Genomic DNA, 26,300 nt, shown 5'->3' with positions numbered 1-26,300 from the left:
CTTTGGTCACCTGATGGGAAGAACTGACTCATTGGGAAAGACCCTGATGCTGGGAAAGATTGAAGGTGGAAGAAGGGGACGACAGAGAATGACATGGTTGGATGGTATCACTGACTCAATGACATGAGTTTGAGCAAGCTCTGGGAGTTGGTGATGCACAAGGAAGCCTGGCGTGCTGCAGTCCATGGGGTCGCAAAGAGCCAGACACGACTGAGCAACTGAACTGAAAACCCTTACCTCAGCAGACAAAAACAACAGATTTAGTAACACCCACTGCAGATCCAGGGCACGTTGGGTTTCGTGGGATGGCTTGGCATCCCAAAGAAACTGGTGGTTAAGCCTCTTACCTGCAATTAAATGCTCATGACTGCACGTCATCGGCTGAAGCAAGTCACGTGGCCTTACCTACCTTCACAGAGTTGGAGGCTGACAGTCCCAGTGCATGGGCACAGAGCTAGCATCCACTTTGACTCTACAGCAGCTGATGAGGCTAACAGGGGGCACAACCTTTGGGCAAGGGGCAAACTCTCCACAATACATCAGGTGGGGCAAGAAGGTAGGCACCCATTAACAATAGGTCTATAAGTATGTGTCCTATATATACACATGCATTTAAAAAAAAAGCAAAAATACTGGGAAGATATACAGCATAAATTTAACAGTGGTGTCTCTGCATGGTTGCACTAAAGGATTCTTTAAAAATAAACAATTTTAAATACTTTTTTGGTATTATATTTTTATTTTCCTTTTTTTATTGCAATAAACATATTATTTTTTTCTTTGGCCACGCTGCACACTTTGTGGGATCGTAGCTCCCCGAACAGGGAGGGAACCAGGGCCCCTGACAGGGACAGCACTGATTCCAAACCACTGAACCACCAGGGAACTGCCAATAAACATTCTGATGATGAGAGAAAATAAAGCTTTGGTTCTTTAAAAAAAATAAAAAACCCTCAATAAACTGCTGTTCTGATCTCTAAATCAACCCCTAATCAGTTAAGCCAAGAACTCTTCTCCCGGATCTGAATCATCCTGTGTTCCTTCATAAAACTGAGCTGTTTGCGAGGGGACACAGGGCAGGGCTCATGCTGTCCCCACGAGGCTCAGTGCTCTCAGGGGGCCTGGGTATCCTAAGCAATCTCACTCCAGGGCCTCACAAACTTCAAGACAGATCATACCTACTCCCTTTATACCAAACCCTCCTTACACGCTAGCACATTAAGGCAGGCGGTATAAAGGCGGCATGTGCTTCTGAGTCAGATGGACAGACAAGATCCACTTGGTTTTCTCATTTGTAAAATGGAGAAAACAGTGCCTTGCAGAAGTGTTGCCAGGATTGAATAGTATGAGGCCAGCAGGGCACCCCGCACACAGGCAGCACTAAACTTATGGTAGTTACTCTTGCTGCACTAGGTCCAGGTCAAACAGAACAGAAGCTAAATTAAACAACAGGGTAACAAGCAAGGAACATTTTATTGTATGCATGTTCTCAAAAAAAACACAAAAACAGAACCCACAAACAGGAGCAAAGAACAAAGGTTTCTAGCTCTCTGGGACACACAGGGCACCCTATCTTATAGAAACGTAGCTAGTAGTACAAGACAAAATGTACTAATCAACATTGCCCTTTGCCTCCCTAGTCAAAAAAGTCTAGAGAGAAAAACACTTTAAATTGTATTCTAATATAAATTTGTTGCACAATTAAACATCAACTTACTCAGAGTTATTGTGTAGTAAACTGCAGAAAATAGAGTAGGCATTCAATAATCTGCTCACAATTAACAATTAAGCAATAGACACACAAATACAGCATGTATTACTTATTTGTTAAACTTCACATTTATAATGAGCAGATGGTTTACCATTAATAGTAACTGGTTTCTTACATTTTAAGAGATACCAGATCCAGGAATGAAGTAGGAAGTAATTAATGAAAACTGATTTTAGAAAATAACTCCTTGAATCTGAGCCACTGTGGTTTTATTCCATACTTAGGCCAGTTTCAACAGTTACAATCTGTAGGTACTAACAAACTGAATGCTGGAGGGGGAGAAAAAAGTGACACCACCTTCTAAAGTACAAAGCAGTATGTTCCGTTTATGGCCTCTAGGCAGCAGGACAGAACTAAGACACAGTAAACAGAGATTTACCATGGAATGAATAGTCTGCTTCCATCTAATGCTACAAGAGTATATTCCTATCACTTCCACTAACAAAGAGCAATTTTAAAACATGTTCAGAAGGAAGAACTGGCAAGTCTTGATCACGAACCTTTTGTTGTTGTTGTTCAGCCGCTAAGTCGTGCCCAACTCTGCGACCCCACGCATACTAGATCTAAACAGAAAGATCCTCTCTTAACATTCTGTTCTTCGTGATCCCCAAGTGGGACTCTGAGGAGTATTCAGGAACGGAAAATTGGTAAACCATTATTTGAGGAAATATATATTGTAAGTGACCCGTTTAAGAGTAACGTGGTCAAAATAAGGCAATAACCAGAAGTCTAACTACACTCTATGCGCCCAATCACTAAAATTTTTACCCACCTCTATAAAAAATATTACCCCATTTACTACCTTGTGTGTGACAGAGACAAGGCAAGCCTACCATGTGTGTGTTTAAAACAAAAAATGGTAGTAAGCTCTGGTGGAAAGAAAATATATTGAAACTTTCTCCTTTCCTTTTCCGGATACCTGGCTCCAATTCTTCCTGACACAGACCTCTCCCTCTTGACTTATGCTAGCTTAACCCCTAAGGAGGCACTGTATCAGCCTTACACTCTCTGTGAAACATTAGGTTTTTCATTACGAATCTTTTAAAATAAAAAAAAGTCAAAAAGCTATGGCATACCCTTGACAGCTGCGAAACTGCTCAGTCTACCACAGACATCATAAAATCACATTCTACAGAGGCTGAAGGAAAGCAAAACCATCGTGCGGCACTCTTCAGCATGGCAAGGACTAGTTCATATTTGCTTTTCCTTTCAGGACTTCAGCGAACCCCCAGCATAGCACCTTTGTATGTATGAGCCAAACCATTAACTAAACCAAGCTGACATTCAACACTACCGTTCAAGGTACCACCACTCGATTTTTCTCCTGGATTATGTCAGCAACACACATTCTGCAAAGGGCCTAGGGCAAGTTTTGAAAGAAAACATCTTTTTCAGGTGATGTAACACAAAAATTACAAGGAGCAACAAAACCCTTCAGTCTTATTTCTGAAGGCAAGTCGACATCTACTGCAGATCATTCTAGAACATGATGATCTGACCTCCTTTCCTAATTTGTGCCACTGGCCATTAAGACAACTCTTAATGGTGACAACTCTTAGTTTAATTGCCTGTCTTAAACTGTTATTAAAAACACATTTTCATTAACAACTGTTATTTAAAACTATTAAGTCCCTTAGTTATGTCACATAGAATGATGCTGTCTTGGTTTGATCCCCTAAAAGCAATGCAGTAGTATTTTTCTATATCCATTAGTAAGACTAACAAAAATACTGCTGCTATCTATTTTAAAATCTATCCTTAAAATAGTCCTAAAGTAACAAGACATGTGTACTGCCGGTTAAAAACAAATAAATATCTGAATATTAAAAGACAGGCTCCCCATTTCCTACCTCTTCCCCAATGCTGGTACTAAGTGGCCAAAAACTTTTAAATTAAAATGCCATTTGATAACAAGAGATTTTGCTAACTGCTCTGGGAGTAACTTACAAGTCAGGAATACCTGTGCAGGACCTTGTTAATAGTCACTGCTCTGGGTTACTGATTTCCTTCTACGAAATAAGTTGTAACTAAAAGTCAACCTAGTTTAAAAAGCTTTGGAGTTCTCTTCTGAGGTGTCTACTGAAGTGTCACGGTATTTACAGGGGCTCATCTTGGGCTGCAAATAGACTGTGTCTTTCAGGAGGACTGGGCTGTTCCACGGAGCGGACGGCTCGTTTCCCATCCCAGTCACGCTGGTAGCTGGGTTTTCCATTAGTCATTCCTAATTGCAATGAGAAAAAGTCAGGCGGCTTGTGCGAGTCCCGTGTTAACAGCACCATAGAGACGTCTTGTCCTCAGAGCACATCTGGGGGACAGGGAAGGATGTGGACTCCCTTGGTTAGTATAGACACTGTACAGCTCACTTGGTGACAACCGTAAGGGTCCGCCCACGGCACGCTGGCTGGGACGAGAAACAACTGGAGTGGGCCACACACTAAGTGCAGACATGGCACTCCTGGAGAGGACAGGTACCATGAAGAGGTTTGTCAGTGACTAGGGGTAGAGAATACTCACAGACGCCAGTGGACGAGGAGGGTCTCTGGGTTCCTAAGACCCCTGTACCCCCCCCAAGAGAGAACGCAAGTCCTCCTCCCTGGACCCCTGCTCTGATCGCAGAGATGCGTGGGAGCCCCCGAGGGCCCAGCAAATCTGGGGGGAGGGGAGTGTGTTTGCACTTGGAATTGCTTGAAGAAAACTTCTAGGCTTTAACTCTTTCATTCAGTGTTTTTCTTCTGAAACTCTCGTGCGCTAAATTACCGTCTCGGCGCCCGTCAGCTCGCCGCTCGCAGGACATCTCCCTGCAGTGACTCCACTCCTCGGGGACCTGCTATGTTGGTCCCCACGGATAGTTCCACAAATGCCCAAAAACACACGTTCACGTTTTGTTCTTTATAAAAATGCTGATTTGATTTTAGTGGCTGGCTGTTCATCCACGTGACAGGGACTGTGGAGCTAGAGGGAAGCGTCGTGTGTAGGGGAAGGTGGCCGCTGCGAAGACTCAGACCCCGCTGGCCCCTGCATCAGTGTGGAGAGAAGCCGGTGGCCAGACTGCAGCCCACCACAGGCGTCATGTCCCAAATCTGCAAGAGAAGAAGGGGGGGAGCTGGAGAGGTGGCATCGGCCACGTGGTCCCACAGGAGGACAGACAGCTGGTACACTGGCCAACAGGTCAAGACACACAACTCATCCTCTTCTTTCCCTATAAAACCCTCTGGAGATTTACACAGTGACAAGACAATGTGGTTGGCTAAAACACAATAAAAGCTTATAAGCAGTATTTCTCTCAACACCTGTGAATTACATCATAATAATGTTTCACTACGATTCACTTTTATTCTGAATAAAGAGCCCACTGGGAAAAAAACCCATTTTTACAATTATGAAACAAATTATGACAGTTTTACAGGGCTTCTCAGGTGGCTCAGTGGTAAACGAATTGACCTGCCAAAGCAGGAACCACAGGAGACATGGGCTCAGTTCCTGGCTTGGGAGGATCCCCTGGAGGAGGAAACGGCACCCCACTCCAGGATTCCGGCTGGGATGATTCCACAGAGGAGCCTGGCAGGCTACAGTCCGCGGGGTCGCAAACCGCTAGAGGCAACAGAGCGGCTGGGCACATGTGCAGGCAGGGCAGTTTTATAACTCAAGAACGGCACTCAGGATAAAGCGCTCACACTCTGTTTCTGTGCTAGTCACTCGGGGATTTAACAAAGGAAAGTATGGTTATTTCTTATAAATGGGGAGTATTCTATCCAGGATAAAGGACCATTAGCCAGGGAAGGAGCGACCAGAGAAAGAGGTCAGCTAAGGCCAGGCAGTGGGAGGGAAGACCCTGGGGCCAGCTCAGGGCAGACAGTGACAGAGGGGTGGCAGGCCCTCACCAGCTTACTTGGAGAGACTGAGACAGTGGAGGGAGACCCCACTGGACTGAGCCGCTGGGAAGGGCATGGAAACTCACAAACATGCAATTTGTTAGCCAGGGCTTTCACCTGGCCATGGGGAGTTCATCCAAAAGGAAGGCGAGCTTGTCCATCATAACTGTCTTATACACTCACAGCATGTCAGTGGAGCAGTCTGCACGGAGGTGCTAACTGGGACCATTAGGCAGCTTACCTTCACCACACGGTCGGTCCCGCAGGTCACCATCAGGCCCCTAGCAACGTCCATGGACATGTGGGAGATGTTATGTTTTCCTTCGTGGAAGGTTGCTAGAGATGTCCGACTAACAGAGAGAAGAGAGGCCATTTAAACTCACCCGGCAGTTTCTAGAGCTGAGGGATGAGTCGTCTTAGCAACATAAAGGAAATATTTACGGTAACAGTGTCAAAATTTGCTCCCCGAAATGTGGCTATGGTTTTGAAAACCAACTATAATTAAAGGATGACAGAAAGCCTAAGTTGCAGGACTGGTTTTCTGGGGGGTTTTTTGGTCTTTCTGTTTGTTTTTGGTTGTGCCGTACGACCTCAGGGATCTTGGTTACTCAACCAGGGACTGAACGTGCACCCTCGGTGGTGAGAGCAGAGGTCTAACCACTGGACCTCCAGGGGAGTCTCACAAGCAGTTTTATAAAGGATTTTCCAAAATTCCAAAAATATTTTATTTTCTTTTAGTGGACAGGCTTGTACATTCCTAGACATCAGAACGAGAACCTTTAACAAAGAGGAACTACACTGCATGAGATCACAGGCTACAGGCTCCCCGCTAATCCAGGCAGGAGAGGCAGCGCTGCCCCAGGGTGCTGACCCTCACTCTACTCTGAAGCCCACACTCTAGCCACATCACCAGCTCACTGACCAAGAGCAGCGGTGGTGCCACACCAGCCTTCCTACTTGGGCATCCACCAAGGTGTGCCTGGCTACTGCTTTCAAAGATGATTCAAAAAGGAGCAGAAGCGGAGAAGGAAATGGCACCCCACTCCAATATTCTTGCCTAGAAAATCCATGGACAGAGGAGACTAGAGGGCTATGATCCATGGGGTCACAAAGAACCAGACAGGACTTCGTGACTTAGCATGCATAGCTGAAATTAACACACCAAAATAACTCAACTGCATTTCAATAAAATACATTTTTTAAAAAAAGGAGCAAAAGAAAATGCTGGTCCTGCCTTCATGGATCTGATTCAGGACTGAATCGGGGACAGGTGTGTCTTGTACACAGTTATTTAAGCACAGATCATTAGGTTAGACTTTATGTGGGAGAGAATGCGAGTCTCCAGGGTTTTTTCACTAATAAATCATCCATGAATGTGAGCACAGGTCGAAGCTGGGGTGCCTCTGTAGAGCGCCTGCTCAGTCACCCACCAGTTTGACACAACCTTGACCCTCATAGCACTCTTGGTGGCTTGGAGGCTCAGGGCTGGCCACTCATGGCCTGACTGGTCTGAGCAGAATCATTCCTCAAAGTGTTTGGGAGAGACTTGTCTTAAGTCACAAAGCCAGGGCAGAATCCTCTCCTTGGAAACTGTTTACAAGAGACAAAACATCAATACAGTGGATCCCTGAACAACACAGATTCAAACTATACTGGTCCACTTATATCCGGATTTTTTTTACTAGTAAATATCACAGTGCTAAATGATCTGCAGACCTGTGGATAGGAAGGTCTAAGTTATATCCAGATTTTTATACCCTGTCAGACCCAGAGGGTCTAAGGTATACCCAGCTACACCCAACTATAAGTTGTACCCAGATTTTCCACTGCATGGAGGACAGGACCCTAACTGTTGTGCAAGGGTCGACTGTGTATCCACGTCATTCCCCAGTCTCCCGCTGCAGATGAACACACAGTAAGACAGAGACAAGCGAACACTCACTCCTCGTCCTTGATGGAGTCGTAGCAGGAATCGCAGACTCGGACCTGGAACTCGAAGCCCATGACGGGGTAGCTGGAGCGCTTGCTGCTGCACTTGCCACAGACAGCCTGCCCACACTTCCGGCAGTGATGCTTCCGGAAGGAAGGAGGGAGAGGGGGAGTTAACCTCTTGTTTTAAGGTACATGGTTTCCCTTCGGAGCAGGGGAATAGGATTGGGGATGATGTGCCTTGAATGATACTGCAAAGCCACTTCAGTCGTGTCTGACTCTTTGTGACCCCATGGACTATTGGCTGCCAGGCTCCTCTGCCCAGAGGATTCTCCAAGCAAGATGCTAGAGTGGTTTGCCATTCCCTTCTCCATGAATTATAATCACCTCTAATTCAATGTATCAATTAACACACCAAAAGCAGGCGATTTCAACACTTTCAAAGATTTCCAAATATCCTTGCTTTGTTATTGGTGAAATACTGATTTTTATTCATTCATATTTTTGGCTTAGATGACAAAAAATGACATTAAAACCAAGTTCAAGCTTATTTAGGAACCCAAATAGCTGGAGACTTTGGGAAGAAAAAACAATTCTATAACAAATAAAAGTTTTAAATGGAAGTAAAGTTTTAAATGTAATTTGCCCTCATTAAGAAACAAACATCCATAATGATGTATTGCTCTTTCTTTTACTCTTTCAAATTATGATTCTGAAAATGAGCTTCAAGAACATTCCAAAATAGTCCAGTTATTATCACTACTTTTGACATATATATATTTTTAAACCACTAGAATTTTGTGACCCATACCTTTCCATGCTCTTCTATTAGCTGTTAACTCAAGATTAAAATTAATTCTCCATGTTTCCTTTGAAGTACGGACTACTTCACCCACCAGTTACTACCAGCCATGTGTGCCATGTGTTGTGACAACGAGGCTAAAGACAGAATATTGCTGCAGTTTCTAAGCATTAGAATGTCATGAGTGATAAAATAATTCCTACACTGGCAGTCTTGTATCTGACCTTGCTGGAGAGTACCTTCATAAGTAAAAGTTTATTGACATACACAAACTTTCCACCAATTCCTTAGAGAGGGTAAAACCCATAAGAAAAGCAATTAAAATTGGCATTCCATTTTTACTTACCTGCACAAATTCACATTCAGTCTGAGTGAGTGGCTACCTTCAAGCCTGCTGTAGAACTATGCTTTTTGTAGAACTTTAGTATTACATGAATACCTAAGGGTAAGAGCTTCCTTGAAATCTATAGGCTATCTGGAACATGTTTCTTCAATTAATTTACAAAATTAAAAAACAGTACATACTTGAAACATGCTTAACAGAAATGCTCCACGTACACTCACATGGAACAAGCTAAAATTCTTACTGTCAGAATATTCCAGTGAGGGCTAATCTGTTACTTTTTGTCTGTTCGTGAAAGTTTAAGGCTTAGAGGCCAAGTTCATTCTGACTTTGTGCTGGGCTGGTACAAATACTAACTTTAACAAATAACAGCCCTAAACTCAGAGCTCTTTCATCCCTTTATAAATAGGCTTTGGGGGTTTTCTGGACATCTCTGCTTTTCCAGTGCAGGATGAGCGATGGTATACTTTGGGAAAGTTAAGTCTCACTATTACCCCAGGAAAGATCTGCTCATATTTGTTACACAATGATGGTGACATCACAAATGTAGTAATTGACAGCATTCATAGGGAAAAGTGCAATTCCAAATAAAATGTTAGACTAATCATATAAATAACAAAACATGTGATTAACACAGGGACAACTAGATGCCAGCTACTTACCTGTCTCAACCCCAGTGTCTTCGTGTCCCACATCTGCTTAATATTCCAGAAAAAGGGCTGCTCACATTTCTGACAAGAATCACTTTCCAACCACTGAGGAGCCTGGGGGAAGAGAAAGTCAGACCCAACATCAAAGCATCTGCTTATTTATACCAAGTTTTCAGAAATTAATACAACAGTTCTAGGCCTCACTGGGGTTCTTTTTTTTAACTTCTCTATGTATTATAGCTGTTTCCATATTCATTCAATATTACGTTTGTGTTTTGAGTAATCTTTGCCATTTTTGCAATGTTTTCAAGATTGTTTAATTTTAGATTGTTCAACCTATAGACAGGATGGAGGACTTCAATTTGGATTATGAACTCTTAAGAGTTGTCCTTGCATATTTGACCTCAATCACTTGGCATCATATATATGCAATAAAAATAGAAAATACTCTAAAATTATACCAAAGATCATGAAGTAAGGAATAATCTTTTCTTGACTGTGTAAGTTAACACTCAAGAAAAAATTATCTGATAAGAGGAGACGATGGGAGAATCAGAGAAATCAAACTATACTGACTCTTAAAAAATCTTCAGTGAAGATGGTCAGCTTTACAGATTCAATAAGGTGGTTTAAAGAGTGAGTGCCCCTAATTCTTTGTTTCCTATTGCAACAAAACCTTTGGCTTTCCTATTTCTTATTTTAGATATGGCATTACAAGTATTTCTACATAAGACAGCCATTACAAAAGTCTTTCTTCCTGGAGTGGGGGTGGAGAAGGGACCCACAAACAGAATGAAGCAGGCTAGGACAGAAGAGCCTTCTGTAATTGGCTGGGGCAATGTGGAAGTGGGAAGGGAGGACAGAAAGAGTGAAGAGGAAATGCATAGCCACATGACAAGGTACTACCCGATGCAGAACTGCTCATTTCTGTGATCAAGGAAGAGAGGAGGGGGTCTGAGAACCCTGCCTGTGAACAACGTCCTTCAAGGAAAACCCGTGACACAGTGGGGCCTGCTGCCAACACCATGGGAACGTTTAACTGCAGTGGAAGGAAAGCAGGGCCACTGTCTAGTCTTAGTTTGTGACACAGGCCAGTATAACTCCTGCAACACCACCCATATGTGGAGCAGTGCAAAAATGTCTTCATGGCAGCGATATTCAAGTATGAGTACACAACGGGTAAGGCTGTGAGCATTAAATGTGTTGATATTTGCAGTGCTTTGCACAGTGCCTGGTATACAGCAAGTGCCATATAAGTTCACCAGTGTGCCAAAGGGTTTATTTTGCTTCATTCTCAACACAACCCTAGGAGATGCAGAACAACATTCTCTCAGTTTTACAGGCAGAGAAACTGTGGCTCAGAGACTGAGGTGGACTGTCCACGGCTGGTCAATGGGCGGAGCTCCCGGGAGATGCAGGACTCCGGCCCACATCTTTGTGCTTGTCCACTGTACTCTACACAGCCTCTGGACATGGTCCTCTTCATTTCAGCAGGGTCTCCAAACATGTTTCTGGAATATGACAACCAATGGGACTGAATTCCTGCCCTCAGGGAGCATAATGCTGTCTAAGGGTTAGGGAAGAATATCATTTTGCTGAGCTGGAAGGGACAGGGACACAAGGAAAGAAAAAATATGCTTAAAATAATCAGATAATGGACAAAAAAACAAACTCATAAATAAATAGACTTTTTGGAACATATTTTAATATAAGAAATGACTGTAACTTTGTTTCTTTTAATAGGATTCAGGGTTATGGTATAAGCTCTCATGAACCATCCTACTGAATGCCCATTCTCTAAGGAGAAAAAGTTTTCTTTTGTGCTGAGAAGAGCAAAAGAGAACATTATTCAAGTATTCTGACTATTGCACTCTCTTTTCTAAATCTTGTTCCACCTGCCTAACCTGGACAAAGATGATGTAACTAACAAGAACCCCAGGGCACTGATAATCTGTTTTGTACTAATGTACAAAATACTTTCCATTCTGTAATCAGCTAGCTCCAAATACAATTTCTTCATGTGGATTTAATATGGCTACTTGCTCATTTATATCTTTTGCCTCCTTCCAAAAAGGAGTCCCTTTGATTACAATCGGGCAGGGATTGTCTGCTTCCAACCTGCCTGTGTGGTGGCCAACAGCCACTGTGGGTTGGAGATGCCCCAGTCAGTGTTTCCAGGTGACTCAGAAAGAAATTCCCAGCAAGGACTGTGGGGCTAGAGAATCTGGGGTTAATCCTCTCGGCTGGTGCCTAAGGAAGTCCTACAAATTGTAGAAAACCCTAATGCAAGGTCAGAGTCTCATATACCAGAGGCTGCTTACTTTTGCACTTATTATTTACTCAGTTGGTAAAAACAAAACCACCACCAAACCAAAAAGTCCTACTAAAATATTGCATCATTTTGACATAATTTTCTTTCCCACCAACAGTGCCAACCACTGAGACAATGTTACCAGCCAGTGTGCACATGATTTGGGATAACTGTCTGTAAGTGATTCAGAGGAAAAGAGTCCCCCCACCCCTACACACAGGAAACACCTTGAATGAGTGGCCCCCAAAGAGAAGATGGGACTCTCTTCTTTCCCTAGAGATACAAATAACCTCACACTCATATAACCTTGGAAGTAAGAACCCTGCTTCTACTTTCCACTTCTAAAAGGATGAGAACAGTGGATTGAAATCCAAGTAACCAAACCCTTACAAGAGCCACTAGTAGCATCAGGCCCCAGTGGTCTCCTCCCTCCTGACTCAGGGAACACATCCTCTCCCCATCCTCCCCCCGAGTTCCTGCTCTCTCAGAATTAGACTGAAGAGCAACAAGTCTAGGAAACAGGGCCCAGTGCACTGCAGCGCATGGGGTTGCAAAGATTCGGACACAACTGAGTGACTGAAACAGCGCAGTACACTAGCTGCTGATGTTGCGTGAAACTAGGAGACGACAAATACATAGCTCAGTTCAACTGCCTTTGCAAAGGCAGTATTACACATTCTGCAATACTGAGTCAATTTTACATTTGTTTCATAACAAGTTATTCTAAGCCTTACCAAAAAGCTTTTTAGAAAACTCAAATAGAGAAATTAACCAGCAGACATGCCATTCCTCTATTTGACTTGTCTTACAAGGTCACTAAAAAACTAGCAATCAGTACTTCTCCAGATTACAAATGAAATATTATTATTTATAGGGGAATCTATTTCCTTCACTAGATTCTACAAGTTTCTGGCAGGCAAGAATCTTTACGTATAGAGCACAGTAATTATAAAGTCTCGAAGTGTAATGTCCTATAAAGTAATGTCACTGTTTTTTTTTTAATAGACTGAACCCCTCTGATTATGTCCCCGAGGGTATGCTAAAGATGCAACTGTATTCAGGGAGAATCAGACTCACAAGTCATCAGAGGCGACACAAAGCAGCACGTGCAGGGCTTGTGGGGAATGCCACAGTCACGCCTGGCATCCACTGCACTGGGCAGCAAGCTGACCTACACACTGTATAAAGGGCAGCACTTGGAACACATCGTGTGATATCAGAGTATGAGTTGTTTTTGATAAGCTGCTCAATTGTGCAACCCCATAGACTGTAGCCCTCCAGGCTCCTCTGTCCATGGGATTTCCTAGGCAAGAATACTGGAGTGGGTTGCCACTTCCTTCTCCAAGGGATCTTCCTGACCCAGGGATCAAACCTCTGTCTCCTGCATTGGCAGGTGGATTCTTTACCACTGAGCCACCTGGGAAGCCCATATGCACCACAATACAATATCATTTACGAGGTATATGTGCCTAAGGTTCCAGACTTTAGGGCTACCGTTTAGCTAATCAGTAAATGCTTCTGAGGTTAAACCGTAAGTCCCTAACCCCTTCACAAAAAAATCTTTGGAATCAATGCCACTCTCTACACCACAGGTGGCAGACGTCACTTGGAAAAGACAAATAATACCTATGCTGGTAAAGATGAGAATGGAAATCCTGCCTGGAAATCATCTGACAACATCGATAAAGAGCCTTAAGACTGTACATACCCTTGACCCGAAGGGTCTATTTTCAGAATTTTGTCTGAAATAAATAACTGAACAATCACACAATGACAAGGGCAAAAATGTTCACTGCAGCACTACTGTTTATAGTGTCTGTCTAAATAACTGGAAGAGAGCTTAGAAGTCGTCTTATTCAATTATTTCACTTGATGGAAGAAGGAACGGAGATAAGGAAATTAAGGCACTTAAACTCAGGTCTCCGGAAAAGAACACTATAGTGACACGGACTCAGTGGGACAGAACTCATGGAAAATAAAAGCAGAGAATGGGGAAATATTTTCCCAGATGAGCTATGTCCCTGGTGAGTGTCTTGCGGATCCCACCCCAACATGTGGAGCACCACCTTGGAGCACCTGCCTGCGTCCATTCCCTGGACGGGCTGGACTGTCTCCAGCACCCTCTCCATGCACTTCTCTTGAAAGTCAGCCTAAATGCGCCAAGTGTGTGTTCTGCTTGTCCTGGTGGAAACTCTCCAGTGAGTGGAGGTCACAGTGACAGTGACACAGGACCGCGTTAGACAGCAACCAGCAAGCGCAGCGGGGAGGAGCTGGGACTACCTGCATCTCCAACCAAAGGGTGGAAGACCGAGAGGCGGGCTGTGGGCCTCCCTGGGCCAGCCCTGCCTTGCTCTCTCTTACCTCCTCTCTGCTGACGTCCATGTTCCACACTGCAATTCCACCATCCGAGGAACAGGAGACCAGCTGCCTCGTGAGCTGCAGGTAACACAGCGCCTGCACTCTGTCACTGCAAACACACAGAAGTCATTGCCTCAAGCTGGGAAACACATGCACTGTCTTCATGCAGGCTCCGGTGTCTCCCCTCACTGGAATCAGCAACTGGCATTTTATCACTATTTGGTATGGTCATCTGGATCCCTGTATATACGTTACCAGGCATTCTATAATGTATTATACAGAATAACAGTTACTATGAAATAAACGCTACTACTTTCAAATCTGTCATTAAGAACTGCAGGTCAGACAGGAGATGGTGACCATAGTTTTCTGGACCAACTACTGTAATTTCTTTCCAGGTGCACAAGATTGTTTCTGAACAAGTAGGTGTTCAGAACTCAAGAGGTGTTCACCTCTTAAGGGAGGTGTAACTCCCTTACTTACATAATCCATAAGAACAAGCAACTGAACACGATGGAGATTACTGGTGCACACACATGTGTGCACGCGTGCGTAGACACACACTGACAGGGTAAGGGAATCTGCCCTGCTCCTGCATGCTTGTCTGCCTCCTCCTCTGGACGCCCTAGGAAACAACCTCCTGACTTGTAGATTTGTGGGGAGAAGCTTTCCTCTCCTTGGCTGCTTTTCAACTTGACTCTGCTCGTAGCCAAGCAACAGACAAGCCTACCCAATGAGGAGGAAAGGGTTCCTCTTCAAGACTAAATGGCAAAAACCTGAGCATTAAATGCCATAGCTTAGGTGAAGCAGGACTGGGTCAATCCAGACATTATTCCTTAATGAAATCCGCTAATGAGACCGGCTTAAGTGTTGTACCGCAAGCCATCTTCCAAGGTCAAAGTCCCCACCCGTGGTCTCTAACCCACGTCTGCCTGAAGCAGACATTTCACTAGGGTGACTCCTTGGCAGAGAAAGGTGGGAGAAAGCCTGACCACCTGGACAGCTGAAAGGATGCCATTTGGAGACAGTGGTCTCAGAGTACTCATGCCTCCCCCTGCCTCGCCCCAGCTCAGATTCCACCCCTCCAGTCACGCACTGGTGGCCCTGGAGCAGGAGCGTGCGGCCCTTCCTTCCCCCGATGTCCCACATGATGACGCTGTTGTCGGACGCTCCTGAGAAGAGCAGCCGTTGAATAGGGTCCCACCAGAGGCAGGCGATGCTCCCTAGGGGTGAGAGAGGGAGGTTAGCTGGGACTCTCCACCAGCACACGCGCAACCGACAACAGAAGACGGAACCAGGACCGGCTGAGTCTGGATGTAAACATGGATCTTGGCGGCATAAAAGGGCGTCTGACACTTTATCATGAGTCACAGACGAGGCACAGCACAGCCCCTCCCCAAGCTACAAGACGAGGATTTTCGGTAGTTGCACATCAAACTACTCTGAACACAAAGGTGTTTAAAAGAAGATTTTCCTCCTCTATACCAAAAAACTATAAAATAGCTGTACATGAGGGTTAGTTCAGAAAAAGCTTTTGAAGGGAAAAAAATAAAAATAGCTACCAGTATCTAAAGAGCAAAGGCAGTGAAGGTTTCAGGGGTTTTCTAAGATAAAAGTCTGGATTATTCCAGGTCTCTGGGACCTTGTGGGTGTCCTATTCCAAGATGCCTCTTGTTTAAGGAAATTAAGCATCTTAGAGGAAGGAAAAAAAAAGTGAAATTGTACCACACGATTATGCCAGCGAATGTAGGTAAAAATCCAAATCCTACGTTTCACATTCTATATTGACTAAACTTACTAAATTTGATACCCTTGGGAAAAATCTTCCTACAGATTTCTCTTTCAACAGATCTCTTCATTGTTCCATTAGCTGCTGCTTGCCTAGAAAAATTAATTAACTTATGAAACCAGTCACACAAGCTAACAGTATTGTTGGTGGGTGTATAGAAAACTGGTAAAGCCATATTCACAAGCAAACCACAAGAGACTTGTTTCTCACAGAAGCTTAACCAAAGTGAAAAAAGAAGTACTGTGCAAAACTGGCTTCAGGGATCAATTCTGCAGAAACCCTAGCCTTGTTTGATCCTATGACCCATGTTTTTCAGCTAAAGCCTAACAGCAGACAAGCAAGCTCTTTCGACATGAACCCTGCTGAGTAGTTATCAGAACTCATTCTGTCCTGAGCAACCCAGAGAACACTTAAGAGCCTGGAATCATGAGACCATGAGTCATAAACAGAAAGTGGTTTCTGAGGGCCTGTGTTTTCCTGCCTTTAGATTTATCTACTCAAACTTACTGTCCTTCCTTCCCCCTTTTCCTCTACAAGGTCACAGACTCAGATTTATCTAAATAAATTACCTACAGAAGACATTTAAACTTGCTATACTTAAAAACACTATTTTCATAAATCAATCCACCATTAATTCCTTCAACAAACTCCTAACTCTTCAATCTGAACCAGATGGTCTCAAAGCTTCTAATCTGTTATGAAATACAGTAAACTGAGCTTTAAAACCTTTCAACAAAGCCCTGCCAACTCACTATGCTACAGAAATAACAGAATTCCACCCAGTCTTTCTTTTCCCTCAGTCCCTCCCCAATGGATGTTTCCCAAATAAAGACAGAACCAGCTCATACACTTCCAATTGTACTGACTGACCCACTGTGTCTTGTCTGGTGTCCCAGAAAGCAACAAATTTAAAATAGTAATAACAATCTTCTTCCAAAAGTCTTACCGTTTATACAAAATTTTAAAAAAGTCTTCTGAAACTAATTAAAAAAGGGGAACAGAACAGAAAGTAATGTCACACCAGTATTACAAATCTAGAAGGGATCATGAAACCTAACCCCGTATCTTGCCTTCACTTAGTTTTCATAAGATCTTCTGGGACTGAAGTTCCATATCTGGCCAGTCAAACTGAAACCTGATAAGATCTTAGGGAGCTAATCATTCATGAAACCACAGAGCCCAGAACTAGATTTGGATGCCCATATTAGGTGAAAAGGGCTTCCCAGGTGATGCTGGTGGTAAAGAAACCACCTCCCAATGCAGGAGACAGGAGACTCGGGTTCGATCCCGGCATCAAGAAGATCCCCTGGAGGAGGGCATGGCAACACACTCCAGTATTCTTGCCTGGTGAATCCCCATGGACAGAGGAGCCTGGAGGGCTACAGTCCACAGGGCTGCAAAGAGTCGGACACGACTGAAGCAACTGAGCACGCACGGATGCACACATATTAGGTGAAAAACAGCGGTGATCACACAGCCTACCTTCATGTCCTTTAAGGGTGGTAATAACTGAACAGGTGCTCTGTTCAAGTTTCAGCAGGGTGATCTGTCCAGAGTAATCACCAACAAATGCATACTGAGTATCAAAGTCATATCTGTGGAGAAGCAGTCAAGGATGTACAACACAATCCATCTCAAAGTTACAAGGCAGAAAATGCACATTCTATAAAGGGTAAGCACAAACCTAAAACTATGAGAAAAGAAACACTTCACTGAAAATGATACAGCATGGAAACATCAAAGAAAAAATGCTTTAAGCTAGAATTATCAGGAAAATTAATATTCATTCATTCAATAAGCATTCACTGAATACCTGTTATTATTTCAACTGATATCCTAGGAATTGGCAACAAAAAAGATAAAAAAACTGAGAAACAGAGAGAAAGACATAAAAATAAGCAATCTTAGTAAAGTTTTAAAATGTAAACTAATAATGAAAACAGTCAAAAAGAACTGGAAGAAAAATGCCTTTTATGAAATTATCTCTGGAAATAATGTAAAACTGAGAGGAAATGATGTGAACTCATCTTTTGAGGGGGCCTAGATTTAAGTGAAGAGGATGGTTTACTTTAAATTGCTGTGAAGAGTTTAGCCATCCAAAAGGCAGTCATTTGGGGCAGTAGTAAGTTTAAAATTTAAAATTATATTAACTATTGGTAACAACTTGTCATTAACACTCAGTTACTCTATGGCCATAGCAGTTTGTGGCAAATCAGGTATCTAAACACAATAAGATAATTACTGTTTTAATTCCAAAACATGGATCAAAAGGAAGACCACAGGCTGGGCCACAATGACGCAATTCTGTGCTATTTTCTATCAATCCGTATGAAACACATTAACAGAAAGCCTATATGGTACATGACATACCTGAGTAGTCGTCCCTTGTTTGATTCTAAAGTGTATGGTACTATTTTAAGTATCTCAGGCTATATGTTCATTTGTAGCAAACATTTTTATAAAGGCTCTCAATGGAAGAAAGAATTTCACTACACCAGATGTCCAACACTGAAAGAGAAAATACTATGGGGCATTTGCCTGCGGCTGACAGCCTTTAACCTTGCCAGCACTAAGATACACAGCTACCACAGGCAGCCTGATGCAAGAGCACACTCTACAGGAAACAAATCCAATAGAGCAGCAGAATTTCAGAGCGGCAATTTCTTAACATTTGAGGGATCCAGAGGCACCTTCGAGAGTCATATAAAGATTATGAACCCTCTTCAAACACACACAAGATAACTAAAAATCTCCTTGTAGCCCTTTTATGAATTCCAGGGTCGCAAATTCTTGTATTCTCTTGCCAGGTCTGCAAATAACCCACTACTAGAAGATTCATTCCTTTTTTTCCCTCTTTACACAACAAAAAGTCTCTTCTTTCACTTCAAAAAGCAAAGGAGTGAAGGGAAGGGTCTGTATTAACAAGGTTTAGATTTTCTGAGATTTCTGTATTAAAACACCTATAGCACACCCCAGCAGAGAACAGCAATTCATTTTTTACTTTTAATAAACCATTTTTAAGAGAATTTCATTTGTTTGTTTTAATGTAGACCACTTTTAAAGTCCTTACTGCATGTGTTACCATAGTTTTTCTGTTTTCGGCCAAGAGGCATGCGGGATTTTAGTTCCTCGACTAGGGATCGAACCCACATCCTCTGCATTGGGAGGCCAAGTTTTAACCACCAAGTCCTAATAAACCAATTTTATACCCAAGAAAGCAGAGACAGAAATTCTTCAATTTTATGTGACATATGTAGGAATCATTCAGCCTTTAGATCTCAATTAGCAGTTGAGGATCAGATACAGAGCTAAGTCCTGAGACCAGGAAGGATACTGCAGACACGAGGCCCAGGAAGAGAAGAAGTGCCTCCCGAGCATGTTCCCGCTGCGGGTGCACATCCAACTGACACACTTGTCGTGGCCCGTGCTGATCACCCACTCAGTGGCCAGGCTGAAGATGATCGCCGTCACCCGGTTCTGATGAGCTGTGGGAACAGAGAGGAAACACGACCTGGGCAATCCAGTCTCAGTGAGTGGGAACTGGGGCTCCCCTTCTCCATCCGGTCAGCTGCAGACTCACAGGCTGGACAGGCCCACCCTGGAAAGCCTGCAATCTGAACAGGTGGCAGAGAATCTACCCGACCCCCAAACCCATGATCTAATGGGCAAGCTCTCCGAGGCCCTGCCCTCTGCCTCCCTGCAAGGGAGGAGACCATCAGAAGCTACAGATCCTTAAAAGAATAATGCTCAAGAGGGATTCAAATAATATATCAGAGGACAGATTTAAAAAAACCTCAAACAACTATCAATGAGTTTCATGGAAAGCAGTAGTCTTTTCTTAACTGGTTTGTTTTTATTGTCTGTACCTTTAGTGCTTTGACTCTTTAGAAAACGGTGGCATCGTGAAAAGGGCAACTGAAATTTTCTGAAATTAACTTTTCATTATTTCTAAGATGAAGCATTTGTAAAGTTCCACATTCCAAAGTAGTAACTGAGAATGAGGAAGTATTCTATTACCTAACTTCTGGAATATTTCTATCTCCAGGTCAATTTTAAGCCATACCAGGGCAGTGACCTGTCTACTTTACGTGGAGCAGGGTCTTGCATACAGCTGGTGTTTAATAAAGGCCCAGTCTGATGAATGAAGTCAGAAGCTAGACAGAAACACATCTGACCTTACTCTCAGCTGTACAGGCTGCTTCAGAAAAACAGAGGGACTGTTTCTTATAAATTAACCAGAAAAACACTACAACCCCCCTGGGAATGCAGGTATAGTCATGTAGACATTCATAAAACATAACAAATGACCAATATCAAATAAAGTTTAAATAATTTTAAAACAGAACTATTTTGACTATCAAACTGGCAATAAGCATTTAAAAAGAGCAATGAAGACTTAATGAACAGGCACTTTCAATCACTACTCATTAAAATATTTACACTATTGCTGGAAAGAGTTTTGCAAAATAAATCTAGAGTATTAAAAAAAAGTTTTAATGTTTGACCCAGTTATTGTACTTTTAGTAATCTATCTTAAAGTAATAAGAGTTACAGGATCTGAGTCAGTAACCATCAAGGACACACACACACATATATATATGAAATTACTTTTACACACACATATATATAAAATACACAGAGATATATGTAAACACACATACCTATGTACATAACTTCATATATCTTAGTATGTGTTATCAAAAAATGGGAGCAGTACACATTTTCAAAAATAGAGGAATGGTTCAACTAAATCTGACACGTGCACCCAGTGGAACAGTATACATTTCAAATGTTAATAAGCAGGAAAAGGATGTGTAAATAACTCTGAAGAGATAACAGCCTCTCATGTAACTGGGGTAACCAACGTTTTAAACAGTTAATGTGAAAACCTAATTTTGATCATAGGACATGGTGTTCTAGTTTATTTTTGTGTATGTACGTGCGTATGTGTGCAAATGAGTGTGTGTATTATAATTACCTGGGTAGGTCTTGATAAAGTTCATTTTATTAAAATCTTCAGAAACGTGGAATTCCTAAAAGTAAAAACATGCAATAAGAGAACAGTTATAGTTTTAAAAACAATGGGAACTTATCTTCCAAAAGGATGTAAAATCTAAAACTGGCCATCACCAGCCTTATGACTCAAGATTGGCTCCATAAGAACAGTAGAGAATTGCTTCTTGGTCCTGTCCTTGCAACACTATTTATTTTGGAATCAGACAAGTAAAGAAAGTGCTGCTGACCACCACAGAATTTTGGTCTAATTCCCACTCTACAAACGAGTGCTCTACACTTCCTTCCCCTCTAATTGCAAAGGAGGCATCCTGTTAATTTTGCTCTCTTGGTGTCACTAAAAGTTTCTCAAGATGACATATCCAAAGTAAAGTGATATACAAAGACCCATTACTAACAGAGTTCTCAGCACCAGTGAGAATAAGGCATTGGGTATCTGAAGCAATAGAAGGGGCATATTACATATATTTAACACACAAACATACACAAAAAAAAGAAATTAAAAGACTGTGATGGTTTTCCTTTTTTATCTTCCAAAGTTTTTATGGACTGTGTAATACTTTGTAACTAGGAAAAAATTAAAAGTATGTGCTTTTTAATGAAAAAAATGAGCCTAAGGCATAAGATTAAGATAAAACTCTAAAGAAAATGCACTACTGAAAAATTCTATTGATCAGTGCTAAATTGGTAAGCTCTTAACTGTCTAGATAACATGGACATTATGAATTGTTGATTGTTCAGGATGAAAAAAACCCCACAAAGGAATACTGATTTCTTGTCCTTCATCTTGGTTCTACAAAGTACAAAAATGTATCGGCATTTTATATATACTAATCTCTGTTGGGACTCATACCTCAGTCAGTAAAGAATACGCCCACAAGGTAGGAGATCCAGGTTCAATTCCTGGGTCGGGAAGATCCCCTGGAGAAAGAAATGACAACCCACTCCAGTATTCTTGCCTGAAGAATCCCATGGACAGAGGAGACTGGCAGGCTACAGTCCATGGGGTCACAAGAGTCAGACACGACTCAGCGGCTAAACCACCACCATAATCTCCGATGGGAAATCAACAGTTCAATACTAACTAATGCTAAACTGGACTTAATCACCCCTTTCCACCGAAGAGCTGTTTAAGAGTTTCGTATCAGTGACTTCACTATAATGGCGGTAGAGTACCCTTGAACCAGGAGCCACAAGAAGGGTCCCTAGAGATATAAATCCATGGCCACTGCCGTTCCTGGAGATGCTATTTGAGGCCTGCACTCCTGGCCTCTTATTATGTGTATGCACATCACCATATTCCGATAAAAATCTTCAGAAGGAGAAAAACGAGACCACTGGCATTTATTATCACACAATGGATTCACAGCAGCCAAAAGCTGGTGGGCATCAACCCCAACCATGCAGATCCCGCCCCGCCCTCTGTTCTCACCACCTGTCTACTGTCCAGTGAACTTATGCAGAGAGCCTAGCTCCCTCCTTCCTGGCTGGGAAACACACTCAAGACTTCTTCTAATTAAAAAGCAAACAAGTGAACACAAAACCCTCTTAACAATGCTAAAACTTCTTTGCCCCCCGCCCCCCGCCCCATTCCAGCCAAAACCTTCTCTATAGATCAGCCCACACTCGACACTCAAGCTTTCTAGCTCCTCACCCCAGTCACCCTTCAATCCACTGCACCCCAGGGCAACACCCCACTGCATGGAAACGGCTCTCCCTGCGAACACCAGCTGCTAACTGCCATCCCCAAGGTCATGCTCCTGTCTTGATCTCATCCTCTCTCTTCCCCACCTGAAACTTACTGCCCCTCCAGCTACCACAACCACTGTCCTGGCTGGTCCTCCCACCCCTTGGCCCATTTCGCATCACCCATGAATGGTGTCTCCCCATATCTTAACTGTTAGCACTGATTCCTCACTGGCCTTTTGTTCTAAATGCCCTCTCCCCACACAACCCTAAGCCATCTCTTCTCAATAAATGATAGCACCATCCACCAGACACTCAAACCAAAAACCCGGCCGTCACCTGACTTGCTCCTCTCCGCACCCCTGCACCCAACCTGTCATAGCTGCAGCTCAAGACATCTGCTTCTGTCCGTCATCACTGCCACAACCTTCTCACCCAGACGGTGACAACAACTGATATTTCTGCCTCCATTTTTAAAATGTTTGTGGCCATATAATTGATTTACAATGTGTGTTAGTCTGCGCTGTACAACGGAGCCGAACAGGCACACATACACAATCCACTCTTTTCAGATTCCTTTCCATTATAGGGCATTACAGAGTATCGAGTAGAGTTCCTTATGCTATATAGTCTATTATTATTTACCTATTTTATATATAAAAGTGTGTATATGATCAATCCCAATGTCTCAATTTATTTCTCCCCTCTACTTCCCCCTCTGCATCTGTAACTCTATTTCTGTCTTGTAAATGGATTCATCTGTACCATGTTTTACCACGCACAGGTAAGCGATATCATACATCTGTCTTTCTCCATCTGTTTACTTTACTTAGTATGATAGTCTCTAGGTCCATCCATGTTGCTGCAAATGGCATTATTTCATTCTTTTTGTGGCTGAGTAATGTTCCATCTTCTTTATCCATTCATCTTTCGATGGACAGTTAGGTCGCTTCTATTGTAAACAGTGCTGCAATGAACACTGGGGTGTATGTATCTTTTCAGATTAGAGTTTTCTCTGGATATTTGCCCGGAGTGGGATTGCTAGATCACATGGTAGTTCTATTTTTAGTTTTTTAAGGAACTGCCATACTGTTTTCCATAATGGTTGTACAAATTTATATTCCCATTATCACTGTAGGAGGGTTTCCTTTTCTCCACACCCTTTTCAGCATTTATTGTTTATAGATTTTTTGATGATGGCCATTGTGAGGTGATATCTCATTGTAGTTTTGATACGTATGTCTCTTGATGTTGATCATCTTTTCATGTGCCTCTTGGCCATCTGTATGTCTTCTTTGCAGTAATATCTATTTAGATCTTCTGGCCATTTTCTGATTGGGTTGTTTTTTTTAACATAGAGTTGCATGAGGTGTTTGTATATTTTGGAGATTAATCCCTTGTCAGTCACTTCATTTGCAAATAATTTTCTCCCATTCTGTGGGCTGTCTTTTTGTTTTATGGTTTCCTTTGCCTTAAGAATCTTTTAATTAGGTCCCATGTGTTTATTTTTGTTTTTATTTTCTTTACTCTAGGAGGTGGATCACAGAAGATATTGAATGCAATTTGTGTCAAAGAATGTTCTGCCTATGTTTTCCTCTAAGAGTTTTATAGTGTCTGGCCTTATACTTGTATTTAGGTCTTTGGTCCATTTTGAGTTTATTTTTATACATGGTGTTAGAGCGTGTGTGTTTTTTTTCGGCTGCACTGCATGGCTTTGCCGGATCTTAACTCCCTGACCAGAGAAGGAAGAACCTAGGCCCTCAGCAATGAAAAGGCCGAATACTAACCACTGGACCACCAGGGAATTCCCTCCCACCTCCACTCTTGTTGCCCTCCATTCCATGCTCCACTGAGCAGCAAAGGGGATCTTTGTACATTAAATGACACCATTCTTCTGTTGAAAACCCTGGAAGAGCTTCCCAAGGGTTTACAAAACTGAAAACCTCACCTGGACCCACAAGGCCTTGAATGACCTGCCCTCAGCCCACCGGGTCCCATCAGCCCTAGTGCTGCCCTGTCACTCAGCACCAACCAGCCAAGAGGATGTCCTCCAAGTCCTCAGACACACAGACACCTCCTGCCTCGTGCCTCCACACACACCTTCGCTCCTGGAAAACCTGCTCTGCCTGGCTGTCTCCTGCCTGCCCTTCAGGCCTCGGCTGGACGTCACAGCCTTGGAGAAGCCCTCCTTCCTGCAGATCCTGTCTGCTGGGGCCGGGGCCACACACCTCTCTGGACCCTCTCCTTCCCACTCCCGTTCATTTCTCCACAGTGCTCAACACAACCTGCAACGCGATGCTTACTTTTGTATTACCTGTCCTTACTAGTCCAAAAGAGCCCTGGGAGCAGGGACCATGTCTACTTCCTTCTTAGTTAGCATTCTGCAGGACACCCAGTGCTGAGTAAAACCTGAATGCACGGCTCTCTGACCTGCTCCAGCCCCATTTTCAGTCTTACGTGGTTCATGCTGCCAGGCTGCTTCATTCTTGTTCTCTGCACACACTCTGACCTCGAAAACCTCTGTCTTCGTTGGCACAGCCCTCTGTGTCTGCAAGTCCTCCTCCTCCTCTCCTGGTTAACTCCCCGCCACCCGCTAGGGCTTAGCAGTTACAGGCTGGCCAGGCCACTCTCTGGGGCCAGGTGGGTGCGGGCGCCGGCCTGCGCTCTCACTGCTGTGTGCGTTCTGCACTTTACACGTGATGGAACCCACGAGCTAAATCTTACTTTACTGTCACCATTCCCCGTTCTGTAAAGCAGTGCTACTCAAAATGAGGTCTGTGGACCACTGGTCCTGATTAAAGTACCAGAAAATTAGGGAGTAAGTGTTCAGAAAACTTTCCAGCAATTTAATATCATCATGACATTCAAGCGGATAAAGTTAAAAGCGAAAGTCATCCAGTCGTGCTAGACTCTTTGTGACCCCATGGACTATAGCCTCTGTCCACAGAATTCTCCAGGCAAAAATACTGGGGTGGGTTGCCATCCCCTTCTTCAGGGGATCTTCCCGACCCAGGGATCAGACCTGAGTCTCCTGTATTGCAGGCAGATTACCATCTGAGCCACCAGGGATCCTTCCAAATTTTCTCACTCAATAATGTAATATCCAAAATAGTAATCAAGCAAACTAAACTCAAAGCAAACCGAAGAAAAAATAAGAGCTGATGCACATTATCAGAGACTAGAAAAATAACAGAAAACAAATCAACAGAGAATCAGTGAAAACTGGTTCTTTGAAAAAAACTAACAAAACTGACAAACATGTAGCTAGACTGGTGGGAAAAAAAGAGAGAAATGACTCAAACTACTAAACTCAGGAATGAAAGGGGGACTATTAATCTTACAGAAACAAAAAGGACTAAAAAAGGCTGCTATCAACAATGATATGCCAACAAACTAGATAAGCTAGATACCACTTCACACTGACTAGGAAATCAACAAAATCAGAAAATAATAAGCATTGGAAAATATGTAAAAATTTAGAACCTTCATAGATTGCTGGTAGGAATATAAACTGGTATAGTAGCTTTGGAAAACAGTTTGGCAGTTCTGTAAAAAACTAAATACAGAGTTACCATATGACCCACAATTCCATTCCTAGATGTGTATACCCAATAAAAGGGAAAACTCAGGTTCACACACAAACTTTTATGTGACTGTTCATAGCAACATTATTCATAGTAGCCAAAAGGTAGGAATAATCCAACTATCTATCAACTAATGAATGGATAAACAAAGTGTGGCCTACAAGAGTATTATTCCACCACAGAAAGGACTGA

The 26,300-nt window shown here is 42.9% G+C and overlaps 1 protein-coding gene across 1 annotated transcript in view; it reads right to left on the bottom strand.

Moving 5' to 3' along the window:
- Window positions 1,455-26,300, bottom strand: part of WDFY1 (WD repeat and FYVE domain containing 1) — a 55,826-nt gene continuing 30,980 nt past the window's right edge. Inside the window, exons 4-12 of the mRNA XM_018058905.1 lie at window positions 20,804-20,858; window positions 19,160-19,310; window positions 17,308-17,420; window positions 15,133-15,259; window positions 14,040-14,145; window positions 9,380-9,481; window positions 7,586-7,716; window positions 5,885-5,993; window positions 1,455-4,851 (exon numbers count right to left, since the gene is read on the bottom strand). Coding sequence (XP_017914394.1) covers window positions 4,792-4,851; window positions 5,885-5,993; window positions 7,586-7,716; window positions 9,380-9,481; window positions 14,040-14,145; window positions 15,133-15,259; window positions 17,308-17,420; window positions 19,160-19,310; window positions 20,804-20,858 — 954 coding nt within the window. The 3' untranslated portion in view covers window positions 1,455-4,791. The remainder of the gene's footprint in view (window positions 4,852-5,884; window positions 5,994-7,585; window positions 7,717-9,379; window positions 9,482-14,039; window positions 14,146-15,132; window positions 15,260-17,307; window positions 17,421-19,159; window positions 19,311-20,803; window positions 20,859-26,300) is intronic.

Source organism: Capra hircus, chromosome 2 (assembly GCF_001704415.2).
Source record: "Capra hircus breed San Clemente chromosome 2, ASM170441v1, whole genome shotgun sequence".
NCBI classification, from domain to species: Eukaryota; Metazoa; Chordata; class Mammalia; order Artiodactyla; family Bovidae; genus Capra; species Capra hircus.
Note: the sequence above shows the minus strand (reverse complement) of the source record. Positions and strands in the feature narration are given on the sequence as shown.